At 56.4% G+C, this 21,804-nt stretch overlaps 8 protein-coding genes across 8 annotated transcripts; 4 read left to right on the top strand and 4 right to left on the bottom strand.

Moving 5' to 3' along the window:
- Window positions 1-470: 470 nt before the first annotated feature.
- On the top strand, window positions 471-4,168 carry LTR77_000643 (uncharacterized protein; the record flags this gene model as incomplete). The annotated part of the gene is made up of 2 exons (XM_064797908.1): window positions 471-549; window positions 855-4,168. The coding sequence occupies 2 exons, from the start codon at window positions 471-473 to the stop codon at window positions 4,166-4,168; spliced, it is 3,393 nt and encodes a 1,130-aa protein (XP_064664142.1).
- A 468-nt stretch (window positions 4,169-4,636) lies between these two features.
- Window positions 4,637-6,769, bottom strand: ssr2 (SWI/SNF and RSC complex subunit Ssr2; the record flags this gene model as incomplete). The annotated part of the gene is made up of 2 exons (XM_064797907.1): window positions 4,637-6,061; window positions 6,116-6,769. 2 exons carry the CDS (start codon window positions 6,767-6,769, stop codon window positions 4,637-4,639), a joined length of 2,079 nt encoding a protein of 692 aa, XP_064664141.1.
- Window positions 6,770-7,125: 356 nt separating this feature from the next.
- ETF1 (Electron transfer flavoprotein alpha-subunit) lies at window positions 7,126-8,187 on the top strand (the record flags this gene model as incomplete). The annotated part of the gene is made up of 1 exon (XM_064797906.1): window positions 7,126-8,187. The coding sequence occupies one exon, from the start codon at window positions 7,126-7,128 to the stop codon at window positions 8,185-8,187; it is 1,062 nt and encodes a 353-aa protein (XP_064664140.1).
- Window positions 8,188-9,339: 1,152 nt separating this feature from the next.
- Window positions 9,340-11,275, bottom strand: LTR77_000640 (uncharacterized protein; the record flags this gene model as incomplete). The annotated part of the gene is made up of 2 exons (XM_064797905.1): window positions 9,340-10,785; window positions 10,850-11,275. The coding sequence occupies 2 exons, from the start codon at window positions 11,273-11,275 to the stop codon at window positions 9,340-9,342; spliced, it is 1,872 nt and encodes a 623-aa protein (XP_064664139.1).
- A 612-nt stretch (window positions 11,276-11,887) lies between these two features.
- HOG1 (MAPK protein hog1) lies at window positions 11,888-13,302 on the bottom strand (the record flags this gene model as incomplete). Its single annotated transcript, XM_064797904.1, has 7 exons — window positions 11,888-11,969; window positions 12,028-12,647; window positions 12,700-12,791; window positions 12,844-12,895; window positions 12,954-13,083; window positions 13,138-13,185; window positions 13,247-13,302. 7 exons carry the CDS (start codon window positions 13,300-13,302, stop codon window positions 11,888-11,890), a joined length of 1,080 nt encoding a protein of 359 aa, XP_064664138.1.
- A 423-nt stretch (window positions 13,303-13,725) lies between these two features.
- Window positions 13,726-14,811, bottom strand: LTR77_000638 (uncharacterized protein; the record flags this gene model as incomplete). The annotated part of the gene is made up of 3 exons (XM_064797903.1): window positions 13,726-14,141; window positions 14,200-14,559; window positions 14,616-14,811. The coding sequence occupies 3 exons, from the start codon at window positions 14,809-14,811 to the stop codon at window positions 13,726-13,728; spliced, it is 972 nt and encodes a 323-aa protein (XP_064664137.1).
- A 330-nt stretch (window positions 14,812-15,141) lies between these two features.
- Window positions 15,142-18,829, top strand: LTR77_000637 (uncharacterized protein; the record flags this gene model as incomplete). Its single annotated transcript, XM_064797902.1, has 3 exons — window positions 15,142-15,187; window positions 15,321-16,055; window positions 16,359-18,829. The coding sequence occupies 3 exons, from the start codon at window positions 15,142-15,144 to the stop codon at window positions 18,827-18,829; spliced, it is 3,252 nt and encodes a 1,083-aa protein (XP_064664136.1).
- A 754-nt stretch (window positions 18,830-19,583) lies between these two features.
- On the top strand, window positions 19,584-20,932 carry GPA2 (Guanine nucleotide-binding protein alpha-2 subunit; the record flags this gene model as incomplete). The annotated part of the gene is made up of 6 exons (XM_064797901.1): window positions 19,584-19,710; window positions 19,785-20,130; window positions 20,182-20,310; window positions 20,365-20,494; window positions 20,544-20,782; window positions 20,833-20,932. The coding sequence occupies 6 exons, from the start codon at window positions 19,584-19,586 to the stop codon at window positions 20,930-20,932; spliced, it is 1,071 nt and encodes a 356-aa protein (XP_064664135.1).
- Window positions 20,933-21,804: the final 872 nt, after the last annotated feature.

Below are 21,804 nucleotides of genomic sequence, written 5' to 3'. Positions count from 1 at the left end.
CTGGTGATGTCAGGTATTGCGCTCCGTCTGCGAACCGAGCCATCGAGAACTATTCTCGAGGTAGGAGATCAATATTGTTATTTGAACGTGAGATCAGAAGAACCTATGTCAGCAGAGAATAGGCTTCTCGCTTATCTTACGCTAGCGTTAGCGCTTAGCCAGATCTACAGCATGTGCGACTTGAAGGCCATGACTCCAACCTCACTTCATCCTTCTGTTCTTACCAACCAGCAATACAAGAATTACAACATAAACCGGAGCTTGATTTTCACATGTGACATTTCGCGATGATGTCACCTTTCGTCGAGAAACGGATCCGGAACGCTCCTGGACCATGTGATCTTTGAAAGTCACCAGCTGCTGTCGCCACTGTGAACGGGAGGTGAAGGACATTCTCCGCTGCTCGAAGACAGTGCAGACGCTCGATAACGTCGCATACCACGCAAATTGTTCTGTTGACCACCGCAAAGATGGATCCAATGCGACTACTCAATCCCAAAGGGTATGCGAAAGCCCAGGAGAAGTCTAAGAAGAAGGCGCCGAACTATGGTATGTCTTCCCCTGCTCGAAGTCCTCGAGAAGAAGTTCACTGCCTCCTCAAAACGATATCACAACGGCTGAAGGACGGTGAGCCAGCCACGTGGTGCAATCTGGCCACTACTTAAGCTGGTCCACCACCCTCAATCCCCTGCTCCCCTCCACCAACCTCAACCTCCAACCTTTCACCTTTCCCACCCACCACCCACCTTCTACCACCACCATGACTTGATATAACAACATCCTCTATACACAAGACTCTACGAGTGGTCTTCCTTCTGCTCCCTACAATACCATTTATTTACGCCTCCACACAGGACCGACGCAGTCTCGCAAACCAGCTGCGGCTGCAGGAAGTGACGCAAAGCCGAGTCCAGTGCGATTCGATCCGAGAGCATTACTCAACCCGAAGGCCGCAGTAGGTCGCCTGAAGATGGCAGTGGACGGCGATCAAGCAGAACAGCAGGCTCTTGGGAGTGACATCCGTGACGACTCAAACCCCATCGATGCAGAAGATCAAGGACCTGGACTCTCTTCAATGCTCGAGAAGCAATACGGAGTCACCGAGCGGGAGTCTGCGCTAGTGTCACGGAAGCGAAACACACCTGCGGATGGCGAAGACGAAGATGAACAGCAGCGCAAGAAGTCCAAGGCGAAATTCGATGTTTCCACCGATGGGATTATATCAGATCACATGAAAGCTGAACGCGAGAAGACTGCAGCAGAGTCCGGACCTGCCAAGACCACGATCGATCTCACCAACGACGATGATGACCTCGTGGTCGTAAGCGAGAACCGAGTTGCAGACAGCCGCGAAGTGTGCTTGGGCAAGATTTCGGTCAAAGCAGGCGCCTTTCGGATCCCACGCGGTTCGAGGAACAGCAAGTCCGGCGTACCGAACGACTTCTGGCCGATGATGAGAGTCTTCTTCCGCAGGCCCAACGTGCAGACCCAGATCGTCGACCTCATCGACAGACCGCAAGAGAGCGCGACGGCCATTGCCTTCGCCAGACTGGATCACGCGGCGGCATCCGCCATTCTCCCCCTCATCGACGGTAGTCATGTCAACAAGTTACGACTAAAGATGTTTGTGGATCCCATACGGAAGCAGAACGGTGAATACGAAGGATGCAAGATCTCTCGACCGATCAACATCAGTATTATCCTTTTCGCACCAAGAGACAAGGCAACGCGTATCGGGGTGATGTTGTCTCAAAAGCAGCTCTTCCTCTCCGTACCACCAGCAGGTATGGTCGGCCGGATCGAGTATTGGAATCCGCAGGTCCCGGAAGAGTATGCGTCAAGCAACAAAGTGGCTCGGAAGCCTCAACGTAGCTCTGGTCCCAGCTACGGCGTCGCTCGGACAGAGGAACAGATGCGTCGTGAGGCCGAGGGCATTCTCGACGAGCTCTTCAACCTTGCAGACGAGATCCCAGAGATGGAGGCTGATGGCACAAAGATTACAACGCCGCTCATGACACATCAGAAGCAGGCGTTGCACTTCCTGACCACTCGAGAGCGCGCTGATGGTGAGTCGGCCGGTGTCTCGACCGGCGTCTCCGGAGGTGACTCTGCAGCTTCACTCTGGAAAAGCCGACAGGGCAACCGAGGCGAGGTGTGGTACAACGTGATCACCAACCATGAGCTTCGCGAGAAGCCACCTCCAGTGCGCGGCGGCATCTTGGCAGACATGATGGGTCTTGGAAAGACGCTGAGCATTCTGGCCTTGCTCACATCGACCATGGACGAAGCTGCTCGATTTGGCGGCGAAACCCCTTCAGCTGATCTTGAGGATATCGTACGCAATTCCAAGGCGACGCTTATCATCTGCCCGAAGTCCGTCCTTTCCAACTGGCAGGAGCAGGTCAAGCAGCACACGAAGAAGCGTCTGCTACAGATCTACTGTTACCACGGCCCAGCACGTACTCAGGATTTCGACGAACTTGCGAATTACGACATCGTTCTCACCTCGTACAGCACAGCATCGTCCGAGTTCAGCGACCCGGCGAAGAGGCGCAATGCTCTGGGGTCGATCCAGTGGTTCCGAATCGTTCTTGATGAGGCCCATCAGATCAGGACTCAAAACACCCAATTCTTTCAATCGTGCCGTGCACTGGCAGCTCAGAGACGCTGGGCCTTGACCGGCACGCCGTTGCAGAACAGCGTCAGCGACATTGGCTCGCTCGTCAGATTCCTCCGCTTGAAGCCGTTCGACGATGGCACCAGCTTTGCGCAGCACATCTCGGGTCCCATCAAGCGAGGGGGCAACAAAGACGCAGTGGGCCATCTGCAAATGATCATCCACGGCATCACTCTGCGTCGCACGAAAGAGCGGATCGACTTACCTGAGCGCAGAGAAGACATTGTGCGTCTCGATTTCACGGAAGCAGAAGCTATCGACGTTCATCTGTTTTCCCGGACTGCCAACAGGGACATTAGGATCATGTCGAAGAGTCGTTTCCGCGGGAAGTCATACGCTCACATGCTGAAGTCTATCGGTCGACTTCGCGCCTATTGTGCTCATGGGCGGGAAATGCTTCACGAGGACGACATGAAGGAGCTCGAGGGGCTCACTGCCAGCACCGCCATCGATCTTGGAGATGAGCCAGACGAGGAGAACAAGGAGGACGGCACGTTCATCGCAGAGCGCCATGCTTATGAGACACTGCACATGATGACCGAGAGCGAGACTGATACTTGCACCAAGTGTGGTCGCAAAGTCTGTGATGCAAAGGACGACCCTGAAGCGAATCCGGCCTCCAATGAGGAGTCTTCCGACGAGGACGACTCTTCCGACGAGGGAGATGCTCGCGATGTCCTTGGCTATCTGACGCCATGCTATCACCTGATCTGTCCCTCGTGCAAGGACGACCATGTCGCGCTCACCCTCCCCAAGCTTCGCGTCGACCACTACCACCATTGTCCTCACTGCGAGCAGTATGTTCGGTTCGGCCTTTTCGAGCTTCGTCGTTCTGCACTCAAAGCTATGCTTGACTCTCGCCGCAAGCTGAGCAAGAGGAAGGGCAAGGCTCAATGGGACGAATCGAACTACTCTGGACCTTCAACCAAAGTCAAAGCACTCCTCGACGATCTCAGGAAGAACGAGGCAGAGACCGCTAGCTTGGGCATTGACGAGCCGCCCATCCGCTCCGTCATCTTCTCCGGCTGGACCACGTACCTTGACTTGATCGAGGTCGCTCTCGACGACGCAAACATCGGCTACGCTCGCCTCGATGGTAGCATGGGCCTCAAAGCCCGTGCCTCGGTCATCGAGACATTCAAGGCGGACCCAGCTGTCACCGTGTTGCTCGTCTCGATCAAGGCTGGTGGCCAAGGTCTGAACTTCACCGCCGCCTCGCGCGTCTACATGATGGAGCCGCAGTTCAACCCCGGTGTCGAGCAGCAGGCCATCGACCGCGTGCATCGCATGGGTCAGAAGCGGCCGGTGGAGATCAAGCGCTACATCATGCGTACGAGTGTGGAGGAAGGGATCTTGAGGCTGCAAGAGAAAAAGAATAATTTGGCGAAGGTGAGTCTCGACAAGAAGAAGGTGGGGACCAGTGGTGGGGACATGGTGGATATTCTGCAGAGCATTGGGCAGGATGATGGGAAGTTGGGACTTCGTGGGTGAGACTGCAGCGTGGGACGCCGTGTCTCATGGCACACTCTACCACGACATGGAGGACGGGCGCTGCTAAGGCCTCATCTGATGACCTACTCGACGACAGCCGACGACAGAGGTGCTCGTCGACACTTGAGCGCTCTGAAGGCAGGTGGTGATACTGGCAGCAGCGTGGGTTGGTCCGAGGTCTTGGGCGCAGCACCAAAGACCGGATCCTTTCTACCTTAGCTAGCTCGATGAGTTCGCCAGACTAGTACAATGAAGCTTGAAAAACATCCTCTCATCCATTTCTGACGCGCTCGAAAATTGTGCGATCATAAAGTACAGTTAAGAGGCTTCTCCTCGAAGACCAACGAGCATATCTATGCTGACCACCCTCAGATCGACCTCCATTCACCTGTTGGCACAGGAAGACCCACACAACCGCCATAACACCGAACACATCCGCCCATAACCCCTTGCTACCACAGTAACAGCCTAAATCTCATGCCTCATAAACCCCTCCCCACCCTCCCGATACGGCCCCTCACTCCCCCTCTCCGCGCCCTCCCCCTCTACCATCCCCATCTTCTCTCCCATCCCAACATCCAGCCTCATCCTCCCCAACTGCCCCTCCACCTCCCGCACCCTCTTCCGAAAAGCCAATCGATCCGTGAATAGTCGTTGTCGCATCCGCTCCACTTCCCTGCGCTCGGCCTGCAGCATCGCTTCCATCTCGCTGAACTGCTGCATCTTCAGCTCCAGCTTTGTCAACTCGAGGTTCACGGCCGCGGAGACTTGGGCGGTGAGTTGGCGCTCGGTGTGGGAGGCTAGGGCGGCGGCGCGGGCGGCGGTGAGGGAGAGTGCGGTTGTGGGGAGGTCATGGGACTGTTTTGGGGGCGAGCGGGTGGCGAGTGAGGTGGTGTCGTCTACATCCATTGATTCTGCGCGAGACTCGTTCTTAACGGCTTCGCCGCCTTCGGCTGGTGCTGAGGCAGCGTCGGCAGACTTCTCAGCGCCGGGAGTGGCTTCGCGTTCGATCTGCGAGCGGAGCGTCTTGCGCATCTCGTCTACGCTCTTGCCGGCGGCTTTGGCGGTAGTGGCTGGGTCGGCGAGGCCGGCGAGGAAGCCCATGACGCTGAGGACGGGGTTGTCGAACTGGTTGACGGGCAGACGACCGCCGGAGAGGTAGGAGAGGTCTTGGGCGATGGATGCTGAGGCACCGTTGGCGGAGGGTGCTTCGTCGACGTAGCGGTCCTCTATCTCGAGCTGCAGGAATTTGAGCACGCACTCTTCGCGGGTGCGGGAGCCGACGTGGTCGGAGACGGACTCCCAGTTGTCGTCGAACATTTCGAGACCTTCCAGGAGGAGCAGGAGTTCCGAGTCGGACCATGGTGAGTCCTTGTCGCCTATGCTGCGATAATTCTCGTTCTCCAGCTTTGTGTAATCGGCGGCTGTGGTTGAGGAGGGGAATCGTGCTTCTTGGAAGCACAAGCTGCATAGATCGTATCGGTGGTCCTTTGTTGGCTTGGGAGTTGTGGCGCTGGAGGGAGGGTTCTTCGAGCAATGGTACCGCACCCTCGTGCAGTCCTTGCCACACGAGTAGCAGAAGTACTGCTTGCCATCCTGCTTGAGGCTGTCTTCCAGACTCTTACCTGCCTCGCCATTTGCATCTCCAGTGTCCGGTTTCGCGGGGGTGACATCCCTGCCCTTGTCGTCGTAGATGTTCCTCCGAACTTCTAAGTTCAGATCTGCTTTGCCGCCTGCAGCTAGGCGCTCTGTGCCCGCGTGTGGCTTTCCAGGAGTGACTGTGCTGTTAGGTGCAGGTTGGAGTGGTTGTAGTCCTCGAGGTGTGTCAGCAGTAATGCGGAAGTGGCCTGTGAAGGGTGGACCGATATTTGACGGGCGCGTGTCTGGGTCAATCTGTTTTCATGTCAGCGAAAGGCCCGATTGAGCATCGATGTTTCGTCTTCTTACCTGGTAGTTGATCAAGCCCCACTGCTCAAGGAAAGAATGCACACGCATAATGGCGCACACGTCGCCTGCCAGGTTCCTCCGACATGCTGTCACAGTCAGGTACTCAGCCGGATTTAGACGATATGTGTTGACCATGAAGTCGCGGTAGTCCTTGTATACTGCAGGCGTCTTGCTGCGATTCCGGCTGTTGAAGAACTCTGGTAGCGCCTTGCGCTCGAGGCTGTGGATTTGGTGCATGTCAAACCACGCGCTGTACGAAGGAAGGATGATGGCATGGTTCTGTTCGATCAGGTGCGCCCGCGCCGACTGCTCTACCGCTGCTTTTGTGATGGCCGGCGCGGCCTCTGTCGCTCCCACGGCCTCGCTCCCGTCCTTGGTGTCTGCCATGTCCGCATCGTCGCCAGCATCCTCGGCATTCTCGGGTCTGGGCGCTTCGGGTGCGTCGATGGGGTTGTCTGATATCGGCGCATTCGAGGCATCTGCTTCCTCGGGCTGCTGCTCCTTGACCGTCGCATCGTCTGTGCCTTCTGCCATGGAGGTGTCTCGGTCTTGCGATTCTTGGTTCTGCGCCTCCACCTCCTCGTTCTCCGCCTGGATCATCTCATCCGACGCCTGACCCGGCGCCTGCTTGTCCTCGTCCGCGAAGCCCTCCATCTTGCTGTCCTTGCTCCTTCGTTTTCAACAGCCTCCTGACGCGCGCGCACCTGTTCGCGCTACCTTCTTTCCAGCCGGCCCCTCCTTCGAGTTTTGTGTATTTTGTTTGGTGGTATACGCCGCGCTGTGATCAGTCTGGGGAGTATTGGCTTCCACTTCGATGCGCATTGAGCGTCGGACGTGTCGCAAGCCCGCGGCCTCCAACTTCAATCACGCTAGCAACGGATGGACCCGCTCAGGCATCTTCGCATCTCTGCCTTGCTCGGCTCTGTATAGCCGACATCGCATCTCAATGTCGACATCCGACTGACGACCTTCCCTTCCTTCTCCCATCTGGCCACAGTCCACCCGCCAGCATGACCCCTCCCCTTCGCAATGGCCTGCTCCGGCAGGCGAGCACCTGCCTGCGCCAACAGCGAACCACCCCCGTTCTCCGCGCCTCCCGCAATGCCACCCTCCAACGGTTACTGTCCACACTGGCCATCCTCGAACAACGCGAAGGCAAGCTGAACATGTCCTCCCTGGCCTCCATATCCGCCGCCCAAAAGCTCTCCGGCCCCATCCACGGCTTCGTTGCCGGCTCCAACGTCAAAGCCGTCGCCGAGGAAGCCTCCAAAGTCGAGGGTCTCGAGAAGGTCATCTACGTCGAGAATGGCGACTACGACCGCGGCCTGCCCGAGAACTACGCCCCTCTCCTGGTTGAGAACATTAAGAAAGGCGGCTACACACATGTCTTCGCCGGCCACTCCGCCTTTGGCAAGAACCTCATGCCCCGCGTCTCCGCCCTCCTCGACGTCCAGCAGATCTCCGACATTACATCGATCGAAAGCGAGGATACTTTCATTCGGCCCATCTATGCCGGCAATGCCTTACTCACGGTACAATCGGAGGACTCGCCCAAGCTGATTACGATCCGCGGCACAGCCTTCCCAGCCGGCGCAGCAGAGGGCGGCTCTGCCAGCATCGAGGAAGGAACTGACCCCAAGGCCTCTTGTCCCACCGAATGGATCAGCGAAGACCTGGCCAAATCAGATCGTCCAGACCTTGCGACGGCGGAGAAGGTCGTCTCGGGCGGTCGGGGGTTGAAGAGCAAAGAGGAGTTTGACCGACTCATGCCTCCGTTGGCAGACGCATTAGGCGCAGCGATCGGAGCGTCGCGGGCAGCTGTGGACTCTGGCTTCGCGGACAACTCGCTTCAGGTTGGGCAGACCGGGAAGAACGTGGCACCGCAACTGTATCTATGCGCTGGGATCTCAGGAGCGATCCAGCATCTGGCGGGAATGAAGGATAGCAAGGTCATCGCGGCGATCAACAAAGACGAAGATGCACCAATCTTCCAGGTTGCGGACGTAGGGCTGGTGGGAGATCTGTTTGAAAAGGTGCCAGAGTTGACGGAGAAGCTGAACGCGGCGAAGTGATAAGTGCATTGTCATATGGGGGGCCGTTGGGACAGGTAGGGCTATGAAACTGTATATACCAATTGACTGATACGATCTTGCTACATCCACGGACCGACGATGATTTCAAGAGCCCCACCGAGTTCTTCCCAGCACGACCTTTCACACTGCAGCATCACAGACTTCCACCCCCTTCCCCATGCCCACCGGCACAAACCCCGGCACCGTCTTTACAACCAATACATATCATTTTAGAGATACCTCTTTCAACCGAGCAGCCAGCACCGAGCAGGCCTAGACAACGGTTCCCTCCTCCGTCCTCAAGCACACCACGCCGTGCTCCGTGCCGCGGTGGTGGACCTTCCCCATATCGCAGATTTGCAGTCTGCGATCTCGTTTGAGTCCCCTTACGGGGTTCGAACGCTAGCACAGTAGGTGCTGGATAAGGTGAGTATATGGGGCTAGGATTCCACCACCGTATCAAGGGAGCACGGGGTTCGAACGCTAGCACAGTAGGTGCTAGATAAGGTGAGTATATGGGGGTTTGGGTTCCACCACCGCTCCTGGGAGCACGGCTGAAGCCGCAATGCGGCGCCATGAACATGTAATTGGCATGTTGAAATAGCTTGGGAAGACAGGGCTGCCAAGGACACCCTGGGATACACACAGAAAAACACCAGAAGTAACATTGTTCTTCTGCTCCTCCTTAGGGAAGTCTTCTTTTGCTCTTCTGAATTCCTGTTTTCTCTTTCTACTCCCTTCTTCGTCGTTGTTGAGGGACGTGCTGGTGATGGGATTCTTCTCTTCCTTCTTTTGCTGTTCTGATTTAGTGCGGTGTTTCTTCTTCCTGGTATACTTGCAAAGAAAGGAGTGGGTGAAATGGCTAACGATATGTTCTGCTCTTTTGCAACACAGGAGTAGATAGAGTGAGGATTACATGGCTTGACATTCAATACGTATGCTCTTACCTGCGCGAAGCGGAGCCATGCTGCAACCTGGAGAACCTTCATGAGGAGGCGTTCGCCTTTCAGTCTTGCCATTGCCACTCCTTCGCCACGATACCGGCGCTGCAACCGTGAGACGTCCGTCCTTCGACGCTTCTATCGAAGATGGTTTGCTGAGCATCATCGTTCACCGCCCAATGGTCCTTATCATAAGTTCCTGAATTCGTCCTCATATACTACCCTTCTTTTCAGTAGCCTCTTCATCAGCAGCCGGCCCTGCTTCACCAGACCCAGCGGGTCCAGTGTCCTTCTCCTTCGACAGCTCACTAACGGTCGTCACCTTCGGCCTCTGATCGCCTCCCTGCTCTGATCCCGAGCTTGACCTCCAACCACTCTTCCTCTTCTCGCTCGCCCACGCGCCCCAGGAGCTGAGATATGCTCCCGCTCGTTGACTTGCCGCGGCCACGGACGCTTGCGCCTGCTGCATGTCTGGCTTGTTGAACTTGGCGGTCCCAGCTGGCGACTTCTCTGAAACGGGCGGTGCTGACCCAGCAGCAGCTTTCGCCTCTTCGGATCGTTTGCGCTGGGCTTCGCGCATGACTTCGATGTCCGCCCAGACTTTGTTGAAGGCGGACGTGACCTGTGTTCGGCCGTCCGCTAAGCGTTTGTTGACCGTCTCCTTCGTTTGGCTGAAGCGCTCGTCCAAGTGTAGCTCCGCGACTTGACTCGCCAGCCGCCTCTGAACATCTTCAATCGTCAATCCGCCCGCACAAGGATGCCGCGGCTCCACGACATCGAAGAGATGACTCTCGGTCGTCCTCTGCCAAAGCTTGAAGTTCTCTGTGTTCTGCCATGCGTCGAGATAATGCGTGGAGAACTCCATGGCAGGATCTCCTTCAACATTTGCGAGGAGAGCCTTTCGGTCGCCCTCGCTGTGGGAGTCGAGGTAAAAGTGGTACTTCATGGAGGATAGCATGGCGAGCAGATACTCTTCGAACTGCAGGCGAATGAAATCCTCGCTTCCAGCGTAGCCGTAGGTCGTGGGTCTGGTCGGATCAGCGTCGTCCCAGGTGTCGTTGACTGCTTGCGTGATGAAGTCGATCCATCGCCTATCCGCAGTGGAGAGGGCGAGCGCAGATCGCAGAGCCATGGATATGACAGTCACACTGTTGTCGTCGAGGTTCACCAGGAGGTCGCAATATCGGTCTCGTTGCTGCAACAGCAATGTATTCGTGCTGCCAACAATGTAGCTCTTCGTGCCCAAGTCTGTCAAAGTATCGAGCTGCTGCAAAGGGGTGTACGGGCCGAAGATGCTTCCCCTCCCGAACAATTGCAGCGGTATGCCCATGAACCTGAGCATGGACGCACGATCGCTCGTCCGGACAGAATCAGGCTTCCTCACCGTCTCAGCATAGCGATCCATCTGCGGGTCCGCGCAGTCTTGCAGACTCCGCACCAGCCCAGGTATGAGCGATAGCAACGAGAACTGTATCTCGCACACCCTCTCGCAATGCGACCCAAAGAACAGCATCTTCGGCTGCAACAGCATCGCCTTCAACAACACCAACGTCTGCCACTTGAAAGTATGCACCAGCTCCCTCAGACTCAACCCAAACAGCTGATCCCTCTCATCCTCATGCCCAACATCATCCTTCACTAAACTCTCCTGGAACCTCTACACCACGCAATCAGCACACAGCCTCTCCCACCCCAGAAGCCAGACCAAAACACTAACCTACCTCCAAAATCTCCACATCCCTAAAATCCCTCTGCGCGAACCACGCCCTCGTCACCGCGCTCAACTTCGCTCTGATCCCACTAAAGTCCTGCGGTTTATCCGTAATAGCCACCACAGCCTTCTGCACCGCACTCCGCGTCACCTCCTCGCTCCGGTACAGCAGCTCCGCGCTGTCGATCTGGTGCATACAGCTGATCCCGAATACGGACGTGGGCTCGACGTCCTCGCCCGCGCGGCCCTTGTAGACGAGGCTGAAGTAGGAGAACTCTTCCGCGGACTGGTGGGCCCCGTCCGGCAGGGCCATGTAGGGGATCAGGTGCCAGTCGTTCTCGCTCGTGGGGTCCGGGGTGGAGGCGCCGAACCATTGTTGGATTTCCGGGCCGCGGGCGTGATGGAAGTCGACGATGCAGACGAGGGGTTCGAACATGGTGGTGGTGGTGGTGGTGGGTGGAGGCTGTCAACTTTCGGTGGAGGACTTCATGCTGCTAGTAGGTCCAGCTGGACAGGATGACGGAGGTATACTGGTGCTGGTGGCTGCAGAGCTTACGGTACAACGCACGAGGTATGCGGTGTAATGTCGATCGCGGTAGGGCTGACGTTGGGTCAAGCTTTGGAGAGAGCTGGGATAACGCAAATCGAAACCACATTCACCTGCTGCCTCGCTGGAAACACGCCTACTGGTACGAATTGCGGATAGTATGTGTCTGGAAATTTGAATAGAGTACCAAAACTTAAGTGATTGCAAGGCGGACGTCTGGTCATTGGAAGCTAGTACGATGCCTATGGCGCCCAAAGGCTCACCATACCAAGCAAGTGGCCAAGTAGTCGTGATGATAAGTATATACCTTCCAAGAACGAATCATTGTTCAATGCCAGTCATCATCAGCTGCTCCGTGTATACCCACCGCTATCTTATCAATTCGCCCGAAAGCATCTCATTTGAGGCGAGTAACGCTGGAAGGGGTTTCAACAGCGTCCTGTCTCTCTCCGTGTGAACTCCTGAGCACCTCTGTACGTAACCTCATGACCTCGCTGCGTCTCATGCGACAATGGGATCCCCGTTCTCAGCCATTTCGTTTGCGTTCGAGTCGACGTTGTGGTAGTCGAGGATCTCGGAGTACCTGTAGCAAGCGCGGTCAGCTTGGGAACGCTCACGATGTTTGAGGGAGAGCAACATACATCATGATCTTCCATGTGTCGACTGGCAGGTCTGCGTCATTGAACGACCAGTCGAACTTCTCCTCGGCCTCTGGCTCGTCAGTCGGATCGTGGTAAGGCGAGAGGTACGGGTCGGCCAGCGCTTCGCCAGCCTTGACACGTTTCCGCGGGTCGAAGACAAGCATTCGCTCGAGGAGCTCGATGGCTTGCGGGTCGGCGTTCTTGAACTTGTTCTTCAACGGCTGCCGCTCGCGCTTGGGAAGGGACTGCACGAATCGCAGGGTGTTCTCGCTGCAAATGGTGGAGATAACATCATCTGGCGGAGTGCCGAGCAACTCGGTGATGATCGAGAACTGGTTGACGTGGTCCTTGCCCGGGAAAAGTGGCTTGCCCTCGAGCATCTCCGCGAAGATACATCCCGCGCTCCATATGTCCACCTCCACGTCGTACTTTTGCCATGTGAGCATAATCTCGGGAGCCCTGTAGTATCGCGTGGAGACGTAGCCGGTCATCTGTGGGTCTTGTATACGGGCGAGGCCGAAGTCGCAGATCTTCAAGTCGCAGTTTTCGTTGACGAGGATGTTCGAGGGCTTGAGGTCTCGGTGGACGACACCGGCAGAGTGGACGTATTTGAGGCCGCGCTGCGAATGTCAGTAAATAGCCAAGTCGAAGTGGTACGGCTGCCAGGCTTACCAGGATCTGGTAGAGGAAGTACTGGATGAACTGTTTCTCAAGAGGTCGCGAGGTGAGAAGTCGGTGTAGATCGGTCCCGAGCAGCTCGGTCACTGTAGGGTGTCAATGGAAAGACCGACAGGCTGGATACTGGAGCACACTGACCAACATACATGTCCTCCAGGGGCGAGATGAAGATGTCGCTCAAGCTAATGACCTGCGCTGTGTTTCAGCACCACACGTTGTGTTTGTTTCCTGCGGATGCGCGGTCTTACGTTCTCGTGCTTGAGATGCTTCAGCAGCTTGAGTTCGCGATACGTGCGCTTCGAGAGGACCGGCGTGCTGAAAGGCTTCATAATCTTCTTGACGGCCACCGCTTGCGATGTGAGCTGATCCTTCGCCGAACTGATTCGAGGTCAGAACCATGTTTCTTGTGTTTCGAGGACGTGCCCTGCTTACCAGACGAGCCCGAAGGCTCCCATACCGACCGGCTGCAGGTCGGTATATCTAGCAGCAATCAGTATGTCTCTTCCCACCGCATCCGGTCTTGCCCCTCCACGGTGCGTACCTGCTCGTGATCTCGAAGGTCGTGCCAAAGATCTGAGCCCGCACGAATTCCGCCATCTTGAAGGGTGCAGTGCGGCGGTCAGGTCGGTCGGAGTGATGTGTGTTGTTGTGAGGTGGAAGATGGTTCTCAGGGTATGGTTGGTGGTGCGCCAGCAGACGTTGGTGGGGCGCCTTCCAAGTCTAACGACGGGAGGTTCTAACGAGGGTGGCTAGATTTAGTCACGGCCCATCTGAGAATTTGACACTCGAATGCTTTGCGACTCACGAACCGCAGATCTGGCTCAACCAACTCAACTCAAACACCAATAGGACCAGAGAACAAGATACGGCGATCGTAACGCAGTTCCTTTGGAGCAATTGCGACGTCTATGCGTGACAGGAGAAGCCTTCCACTAATTAGTCCAATCGCTTCTAAAACCTCACTTCTTGCCAGCATGTCTTGCAGCGAGCCTCTGCACCAACGCTATCGAGCTGTCCTGTTCATGTGCGCATCCACCCACTCCCATGACCATCGTCTCCCTTCTCGATCTCTTCCTTCGCGCGACCCTCGAACAGACCGAACACGCTCTTCCTGCCAGGCTTCTGGACCCGGCTCTGCGACCTGTCCAAGGCCATCTGCTTGTTTCCCTTCTCATGCTGGTGCGCATCAACCGCGGTCTGCATTCGCAGGCGGACAGGAAGCTTCTTGTACTTCCTACGAGTGCTGATGCTCTTCGCCTCCTCCTCATTCATGCCGCCATACTTCTTCCACCCTGCCTCGGTGTCCGCCGCCTTCTGCTCCTCCGTCGTGGGCTCTGGCAGCGGGGCTGCCACGGTCGGCATTGGAGTAGCGGACGGCATTGGAGCAGGTGTCAGAGCAGGGGCCGGTGAGCTTGGAGACTCTGAGCTTGAAGACACTGGTGAAGGCGGTCAGCATAAATGATATGTTCGTGAAGACTATGGCAGCAGGCTGACCCTTGTGCAGACCGCATTCCACGCACGTCTTGTGGATGAAATCATGCCATTCCACGACACGCTTGCTGACGCCCTTGTCGCCCTCCGAAGCCTTTTCGTCTGCCAAAGCCTTATCGATCCAGGTACAGGCCAACTCGAGGTAGGTGTCACTGTCGTGAGGACCCTTCATGCCCGCTGTCGCGCACGCCATGTAGAAGCACAGTCGCGCAGACACGTATGGCGGAAAGACGTCTTCGCGCCCAGTGGCAAAATAAACCTCGTCCTGTCGTGAAAAGAAGGCTACACAGCACTCTTCGACCGCATCATAGTCCTTTGCTTTGGACGGGGCACCGATCTCGGCCAGGATAGCTTTCAACTCAACTGGGACTGTCAGTGTACGGCGTACCGCGGCGCATGGCACCAGAGATGGTACTGACCTGCGTCTTTGCCATCCCACATCTGCACGCGATCTAGCAGAGACATCTCCTCCCCTAGAGTCTCGTCGGAGCCGATAGAGTCGAACCCCTCGTCGGACCCAACAACCGTGGACCAGTCATCTTCGTCTTGTTCCATGTCCTCTTCCCACGCAACCATATCTGGGACTTCCGCGGCGGTGTTGGTGTCGTGCGCCATGATACAGGCCACTTGGTAAGTTGAGAACGACTCAAGGATTCAGGCGGCAGAGGTACAAGAAGAAGAGGTAGGAGTTTTGGCAAACGAGCTCAGGAGGCTACCTGCATGTGAAGACGCGCTAGCCTGAAACATGACGTCTTTCCTATTCACCGTCGATCCGCCACGCAAGGTAAACAGAAGATCCTGCCACATTTTCACCACCTTCCGCTTTCGAACCTCAACCTCTCTGTTGCCACCCAACACCAGCAAGCTATCACTGCACACTGGCGCATCAACCACAAGCTTGCATCACAACACTCTCTCTCCCCAGCGCAGCCGCAGTTCACCAGCATGGGACCTAAGAAGCGGAACAAAGGTGGGGGCGAGGCAAAGAAGCGTACGTCAAACTGATGGGTGGAAGGCTCCTCCAAGATGCGCGCATGTTGCATAGACTGCGCGGCGCTCTAGGACCTTCCCATCTTTCATCCGACTGTCGAGACATCTGCTGACCCTTTCTTTCCGTAATTTAGGTGCTGAGGATGAGCAGCCGAAGAACAAAGACGGCGAATCCAGCGGGACCGACGAGCACTCCTCTTCCGGACAACCAGCAAAAAAGAAGCAACGCCTGTGCACACCTAGAGACTTTGAGCCTCCTGCTGAGGCGGACGATGACGAGGACGAGGTCGTCGCGACGGAAGCTCCAGCCAAGGGAAAGCGCAAAGCGGAGACTGACGAACAGAAAGAGGCAAGGAACAAGAGTGATCGGGAGCGACGTGCCAGGAACAAGGCCGCGGGGATTCAAGGACCGAAGCAAAAGCGCACACTGACTGAAGCACAGAGGGAGGCAAAGAGGAAGAATGACAAGAGCAGAAAGGCCGCGTGGACTCCGGAACAGAGAGAGGCATCGAATAAGGCGAGGCGGGAGTGGGAGCAGAAGAGAAAGAAAGCGCGGACTCCGGAACAGAGGGAGGCAGAGAGACAGGCGAAGCGGAAGGGGGAGCAGGAGAGAAAGGCGAAGCGGAAGGGGGAGCAGGAGAGAAAGGCGAAGCGGAAGGGGGAGCAGGAGAGAAAGAAAGCGCAGACTCCGGAGCAGAGGGAGGCCACCAACAAGTCGCGGCAGGAGCAGGAGCAGAAGAGAAGGAAAATGCGGACTCCGGAACAGAGGGAGGCAGAGAATAAGGCGAGGCGGGAGTACGAGCAGAAGATAAGGAATGCGCAGACTCCGGAACAGAGGGAGGCCCAAAACGAGAAAAGGCGCCTGAGGGGTAATCGATCCAAGAGGATGCAGAGCGGTGTTTCGAAGAAGCAGATCGATTGCCCTCCGTGCAAGCAGAACAAGTCTCCCTGCGACGACCGGCGTCCTTGCTGTTCTGCCTGTATCGAGAGATGTACTGGACAGGCAGCTCCCGGCATGGCACCCCCTCGACTGACGCATGACGACAGATGCGACATCTGCATGAGCTCTGAGAATGTATAGGCCGACCAGGATCTTTGCGAGTACTGTGAGACGCGGTCACGACTGGGCACGCAACGTCAGATCACTCAGTCGAATGCTGATCTCCGTCAAGGCGACTTGCGGTCGCATGTCGAGCTTGTCGACCTTGCGATCTGGAGCTGGCACATTCTCCATCCCCGCGATCCGGCTCTTGACGATACGCAGCCGGACGAATATGGCGGGTACTATTGGTTCTGGCACAAGGAACAACTGATAGCAGCACTCAAGTCTCGTGGTATCCCGTCGCGCGGACCTGTCGATGAGATGCGCAGGTTTCTTCAGCTGGAGGATGCTCTCAATGGCTTGCTGCCACGACCAACGCCCAGCAGCGCTTCCAAGTTCCACGCCATGTCATCCGTCAACCTGATGGCTGAGGCAGAACGCCTGGGGTACTGGAAGGGGAAGAATCGTGCGACAGATCAATATGGACAAGACAAGGAAGGTGAGGGGGCGAGGCCTGATCGGAAGTCTCGTACCAGTGAGGATTTAATCGCGTTTCTTCTCAACAAGGCTGGTCCTGCCTCTCAGCTGGAGAAGATCATGCAAGATGAACAGCTCGGTGACGAGGAGTCGGACGAGAGCTCCCAGGAGTCGTTCGAGGCTGACACTGCAGTAACACGGCAGTCATTCAACGGTGGTGTGGTTGGTAGTCGGGCGGCACTCGGGAGCCTCGCCGACACCGTTTGGCGGCACAACTTTCCACAGTGGACTTCGTCTGTTGGCCTGCTGTGTGGCCCGAATGCGCTGGCAATCTCGATACAACACCAACTGCTGACCCTCGGCCTGGGACTTCACCGATTCACTGGGCACGAACTCATGCGGATGATCATCCCGGAATACGGCCTTCCCGGTTCCACTCTCGAGAACGGCGACGTCACACATGATCACCTCAGCGAGGAGTTCATTGCGTGGTTCAACGAGGAGCACGCAGACAAATTCAGCCAAGACGAGGAAGGCGCCGACGAGGCTCTGGGACAGCAATTGTCAGAAGTCACCAGAGTGGCTGATCTTGACTACCAGCAGCTTGTCGCGATTCTGGAAGTGGCGTTCCGCAACGGCCGCTTGCCTGTTCGACTTGGTCTGGGTGTTGAGAGCGCGTATGTAGATGAGGATGGTGAGCTTCATCCAGCCCTCGCACGCATTATGTGGCAGCCAGACGGCAACTCACCCATCATCTGGATCCACAACAACAGAGCTCTCAGTCGCGATGAATACAATCACTGGGAGGGACTTGGTGAAGGCACTGGGTCGAGGTTCGAGACAGCTTTCGAGTGGGGATTGCTGGTACCTGATGCGGCCGCACTGGTGAAAGCACGTCAGTCCTGGCGCAACGATGCCATGCAAAGCATTACCGACAGAGTGCGCTCGATAGCGGATCGCCATCGCAATGGGCTGTCGAAACGCTTGAACAAACTGAGAAAGTTCTGTACGCCGTGTCGCGATGGGGATCGCCAGCAGTGCAAGCAAGTCCAAGACCAGGAGCATTGCGAGAATTGCGCGGACGATCCAGACGACTGTGACATGCCGGAGGATACGATGAAGCTCAATTGGAAAGCGGCGAGTGAGCTTACCGCAGAAGATCAACGACTTCGTGAGAAAGTGCTTGCCAGCGAAGAAGAACTCGAGATGTACAGGCTAGCCCGGACGTACAAACCAACACTGCGTCCGGAAGGAGAGCACTGGCTGATTCTTGGCTCTGCACGCTATTCCAACGGGCCCGGGGATCCAACAATTGCTCAACAGGTGCAGACTGTCATCAACTCGGTGCATCAGTACGTCAACGTCGCCAACAACCCTCAAGATCACGGTTCGCCGCAAGTCGCTGGGCACCTTGCTGGTCTTCCTACACAGCGATATTACCAGGTCATCTCTCGGCATGGCACCCGCCCAGTGCCCACTCAACTCGGCAACCTGGACGACCCAGTCCTCAGAGGCTTCGTCCGTTTCATCCACCAGCTCCTCGACCCGAACAACGTCAACAACTTGCCGGTGGAGATTCATTTCGTGATGTTCGGCCTCGCTGGATTTTCGGTGGGAATAGAGGGATGGGGTGACAGGACGCGCGGCTTCTTCAAGATGCTGCTTGATGCAGACCAAGCGAACGGCACCAACGTAGCAGACAGCGTCTACCTGGTTTTCCTTGCGGAGCCTCACGTCGTGGACGGCATCGCTCCTCACTGCCTGGATCTGGAGGACGCTGTGAACTATCCCAGGCCGGTTGGACCGCCGTCGCCATACTGGTACAGGCCGCACCATCCCGATCGCAACAAGCCTTTGGAGAAGGTCCGGCTGAGGGATGTGGTCGACAGAGCACAACAGCTGCGTGCGCAAGGTCACCAGAACCAGGTGACGGGAATCAACAACCCGCCGCCGCCTTATCCGGTTCCCAACGTCAACGTCGACCAGCTGGACAGACTTATCAGGGACATGCAGTCGGAGTATGAGTGGCGCAGCGGCCAACTCGCCCCGCAGGGCGGTCCTGGACAAGTGTCCTCTCAGGTGGTGGGCTCTCGCAACGTCAACCGCAACGACGAGTTTCGCTGAGCGCGGTGGGTTTGTGTCTTGTAGGGAGACGAGGGAGGGCAAGGCGTGCAGTGAAAGGATGTGGGAGGCAAGCGACACGGCTGAAGTCCACCCATATTCACGCACACCCCTGTCGACATCGGTCGAACATGAGGTAGGTACCCCGCTGTTTGGCGGAAGGAACTCCTCCAACATCCTCTTTGCGGGGCATTTCCTTTAGAGAGTCTTGACATACGTATTGCGACCTTGAGGTAGACGTAGACTTAAGATACAGTACAGCAACCAGGAAGATTTGGTGTGTGAATTGAGTCCAGCCCATTCCCGTCCACACAGCTCCCCAGTCCTCGTCGGCGCGCTAGGCCTATCAACTCTACTAGGTCAAAGCTCGGGACATCATCATCGCCCTACACGCCTACCTTGCCATTTCTACTACTCCAACCTCACCCGGCGCAAGCTCCCAGACATCCCCAATACGACATACACTACCTCACCGCGACTCTCTCCGCCCTCTCCTCCCGGCTACGCTCGGAACGCCGAACAACCGAAACAAAGCCCGCATCGTGCCGCTACCGCTGCAGCATTCCGGGCTCGTGATCTCGAATCGCAACGAGCCGCCGGCAGCATTCCCCAACCTCCCCCAAGCGCAACCAACACCATCCACGATCCCGCGAGAGCACGCGCAAAACAACCGTGGCCTCGACCACGGCACGCCGTTTTGGCCCCATCAAGCATTGCCTGAGCTCGCGCGAGCGTCCGGGCCGCATCGACTGGCACGATGGGCGCCTGCATGAGCAGCGAGAACAATGATTCGGGGGATCAGAAGAAGCGGAGTCAGGCGATTGACCGCACGCTGGAGGAGGATTCGAAGAAGTTGCGGCGGGAATGCAAGATATTACTACTTGGTAAGTGAACGCAGCAGCACGGAACAAGCATGGAGGATTGGGAGGATAGTGAAGCTGACAGCCATGCGCGACAGGTTCGGGCGAGAGCGGGAAGAGCACGATTGTGAAGCAGATGAAGATCATCCACCAAAACGGCTACAGTCAAGATGAGCTCGCGTTACATCGGCACACGATTTATAAGAACGTGATCGACTGCGCGAAGGCATTGATTGGCGCGATGCGACAGTTTGGGATCGAGGTTGAGCATCCGGAGAACAAGGAAAACTGCGACTATATCATGGAATATGCAGTAGACCCTGACCCGCAGCAAGCTCTCGAGCAAAAGGTTGGAGAGGCGATCACAGCGATATGGAGCGATCCTTGCATACCGAAGGTCTTTGACCACTCGAGCGAGTTCTATCTCATGGACTCCGCGCCGTAGTAAGTCCCGGAGCGCGCATAGCAGGCCGTGCTGTACTGACCGGTGGACAGCTTCTTCGACGAGGTCAAGCGGATAGCATCACCCGACTACAACCCCACCGAGTCGGATGTCCTGAGAGCGAGAACAAAGACCACCGGCATATACGAGACACGCTTCTCGATGGGCCAGCTTAGTATACAGTGAGTCGTCTTGGGTCCTGGAAGTATGCGAGTAGCACTGACCGCGTTGACCAGCATGTTCGATGTGGGCGGCCAAAGAAGCGAGCGGAAGAAGTGGATTCATTGCTTCGAGAATGTGACATCCATCATCTTCTGTGTCGCTCTCAGCGAGTATGACCAGGTACTGCTGGAAGAGAGCAGCCAAGTAGGTCTCGCGGCGCGCCGATGGCTTGGCTTGTACTGATTCTTCGCAGAACCGCATGATGGAGTCCCTGGTGCTCTTCGACTCGGTCGTGAACTCGAGATGGTTCATGCGGACCTCGATCATCCTGTTCCTGAACAAGGTCGATCTCTTCCGCGCGAAGCTGACCAAGTCTCCACTGAGCAACTACTTTCCTGACTACTCTGGCGGCAACGACGTCAACCGAGCCGCGAAGTACCTGCTCTGGAGGTTTAACCAAGTCAACCGGGCGAACCTCAACCTATATCCTCAGTAAGCTCCATCAATAGTAGTCGGCAGGAAATTATACTGATATTCTCCAGCCTCACCCAAGCGACCGACACCTCCAACATCCGCCTCGTCTTCGCCGCCGTCAAGGAGACCATTCTGCAGAACGCGCTCAAAGACTCCGGCATCCTCTGATAACGCGATCATCGAAATTTCTCCGGCGTTCGGGGCAGGGAAAGCATGTCCTTACGACATCGTTCAGGAAAGCGGGTGTTTTGGCGTATATCTGATTGTATTTCTACCATTCTCCCATGGGTGGGAAGGACACAGGAAAGGAAAGGAGGTCCTCTCGGCGTTCTTCTCGCGACAAGCTGGCAGGATAGGAGAGGTCGAATGTGAATGCAGCGAGCGTCTATGCGTGGAAATGAATGTCAAGTGCCCCATGAGCGAGCGAGCGGGCGATGTTGTGCGCCTGTTGGATAGCAGCGAAGGCGATAAGCTAGCCTATTAATGAAGACTTTTGAGAACTCAATTACCTCCTCTTTGGGGGGGTGTGGACGTGGGGCTTGATATATTGATGTGTTTGGGTTGTAGAGCCCGAACACAAGTACCGGGTCTCGTCACGATGGACGGCAAGGGTGTTGCTTGTCAATCTGAAACGGACGGCAGATCTGTTTCCTGGTCGATCTGCATGGCCTGGCTGGTTGTTTGTGGAGCTGACGGGCTTGTAGAGAGGGCCTGGGCGCGGACCTCGAGGGTCGGCTGGCTTGGGGCGGACTCCTCGCGCTGGCGTGCGGTGTGGTCTTCTCCAAAATCGAGACAAACGACGTGCTTACGAAATGATTGAGAAATGCTTTAGATCGGAGAATATGCAACATACACTAGCGCGGATCGAATTGCAGCCAATCAGAAAGAAGGCGCTAGTGAGGGCAGACGTTTACTCGTTTACTTCCACTCGACTCTACTTTTCCAACACCCTTCCAGGGTCCTCGCGACACTTGTATACCCCAATGTAACGCCTCTATAACCATCACGCAGTCACGGGTGTGAAATCAGTGATTCACGAA

Source organism: Saxophila tyrrhenica (genome assembly GCF_035928015.1).
Source record: "Saxophila tyrrhenica strain CCFEE 5935 chromosome Unknown scaffold_1, whole genome shotgun sequence".
Classification (NCBI taxonomy): domain Eukaryota; kingdom Fungi; phylum Ascomycota; class Dothideomycetes; order Mycosphaerellales; family Extremaceae; genus Saxophila; species Saxophila tyrrhenica.
The sequence above is the reverse complement of the archived record's forward strand: the minus strand, read 5'-3'. Positions and strand labels throughout refer to the sequence as shown.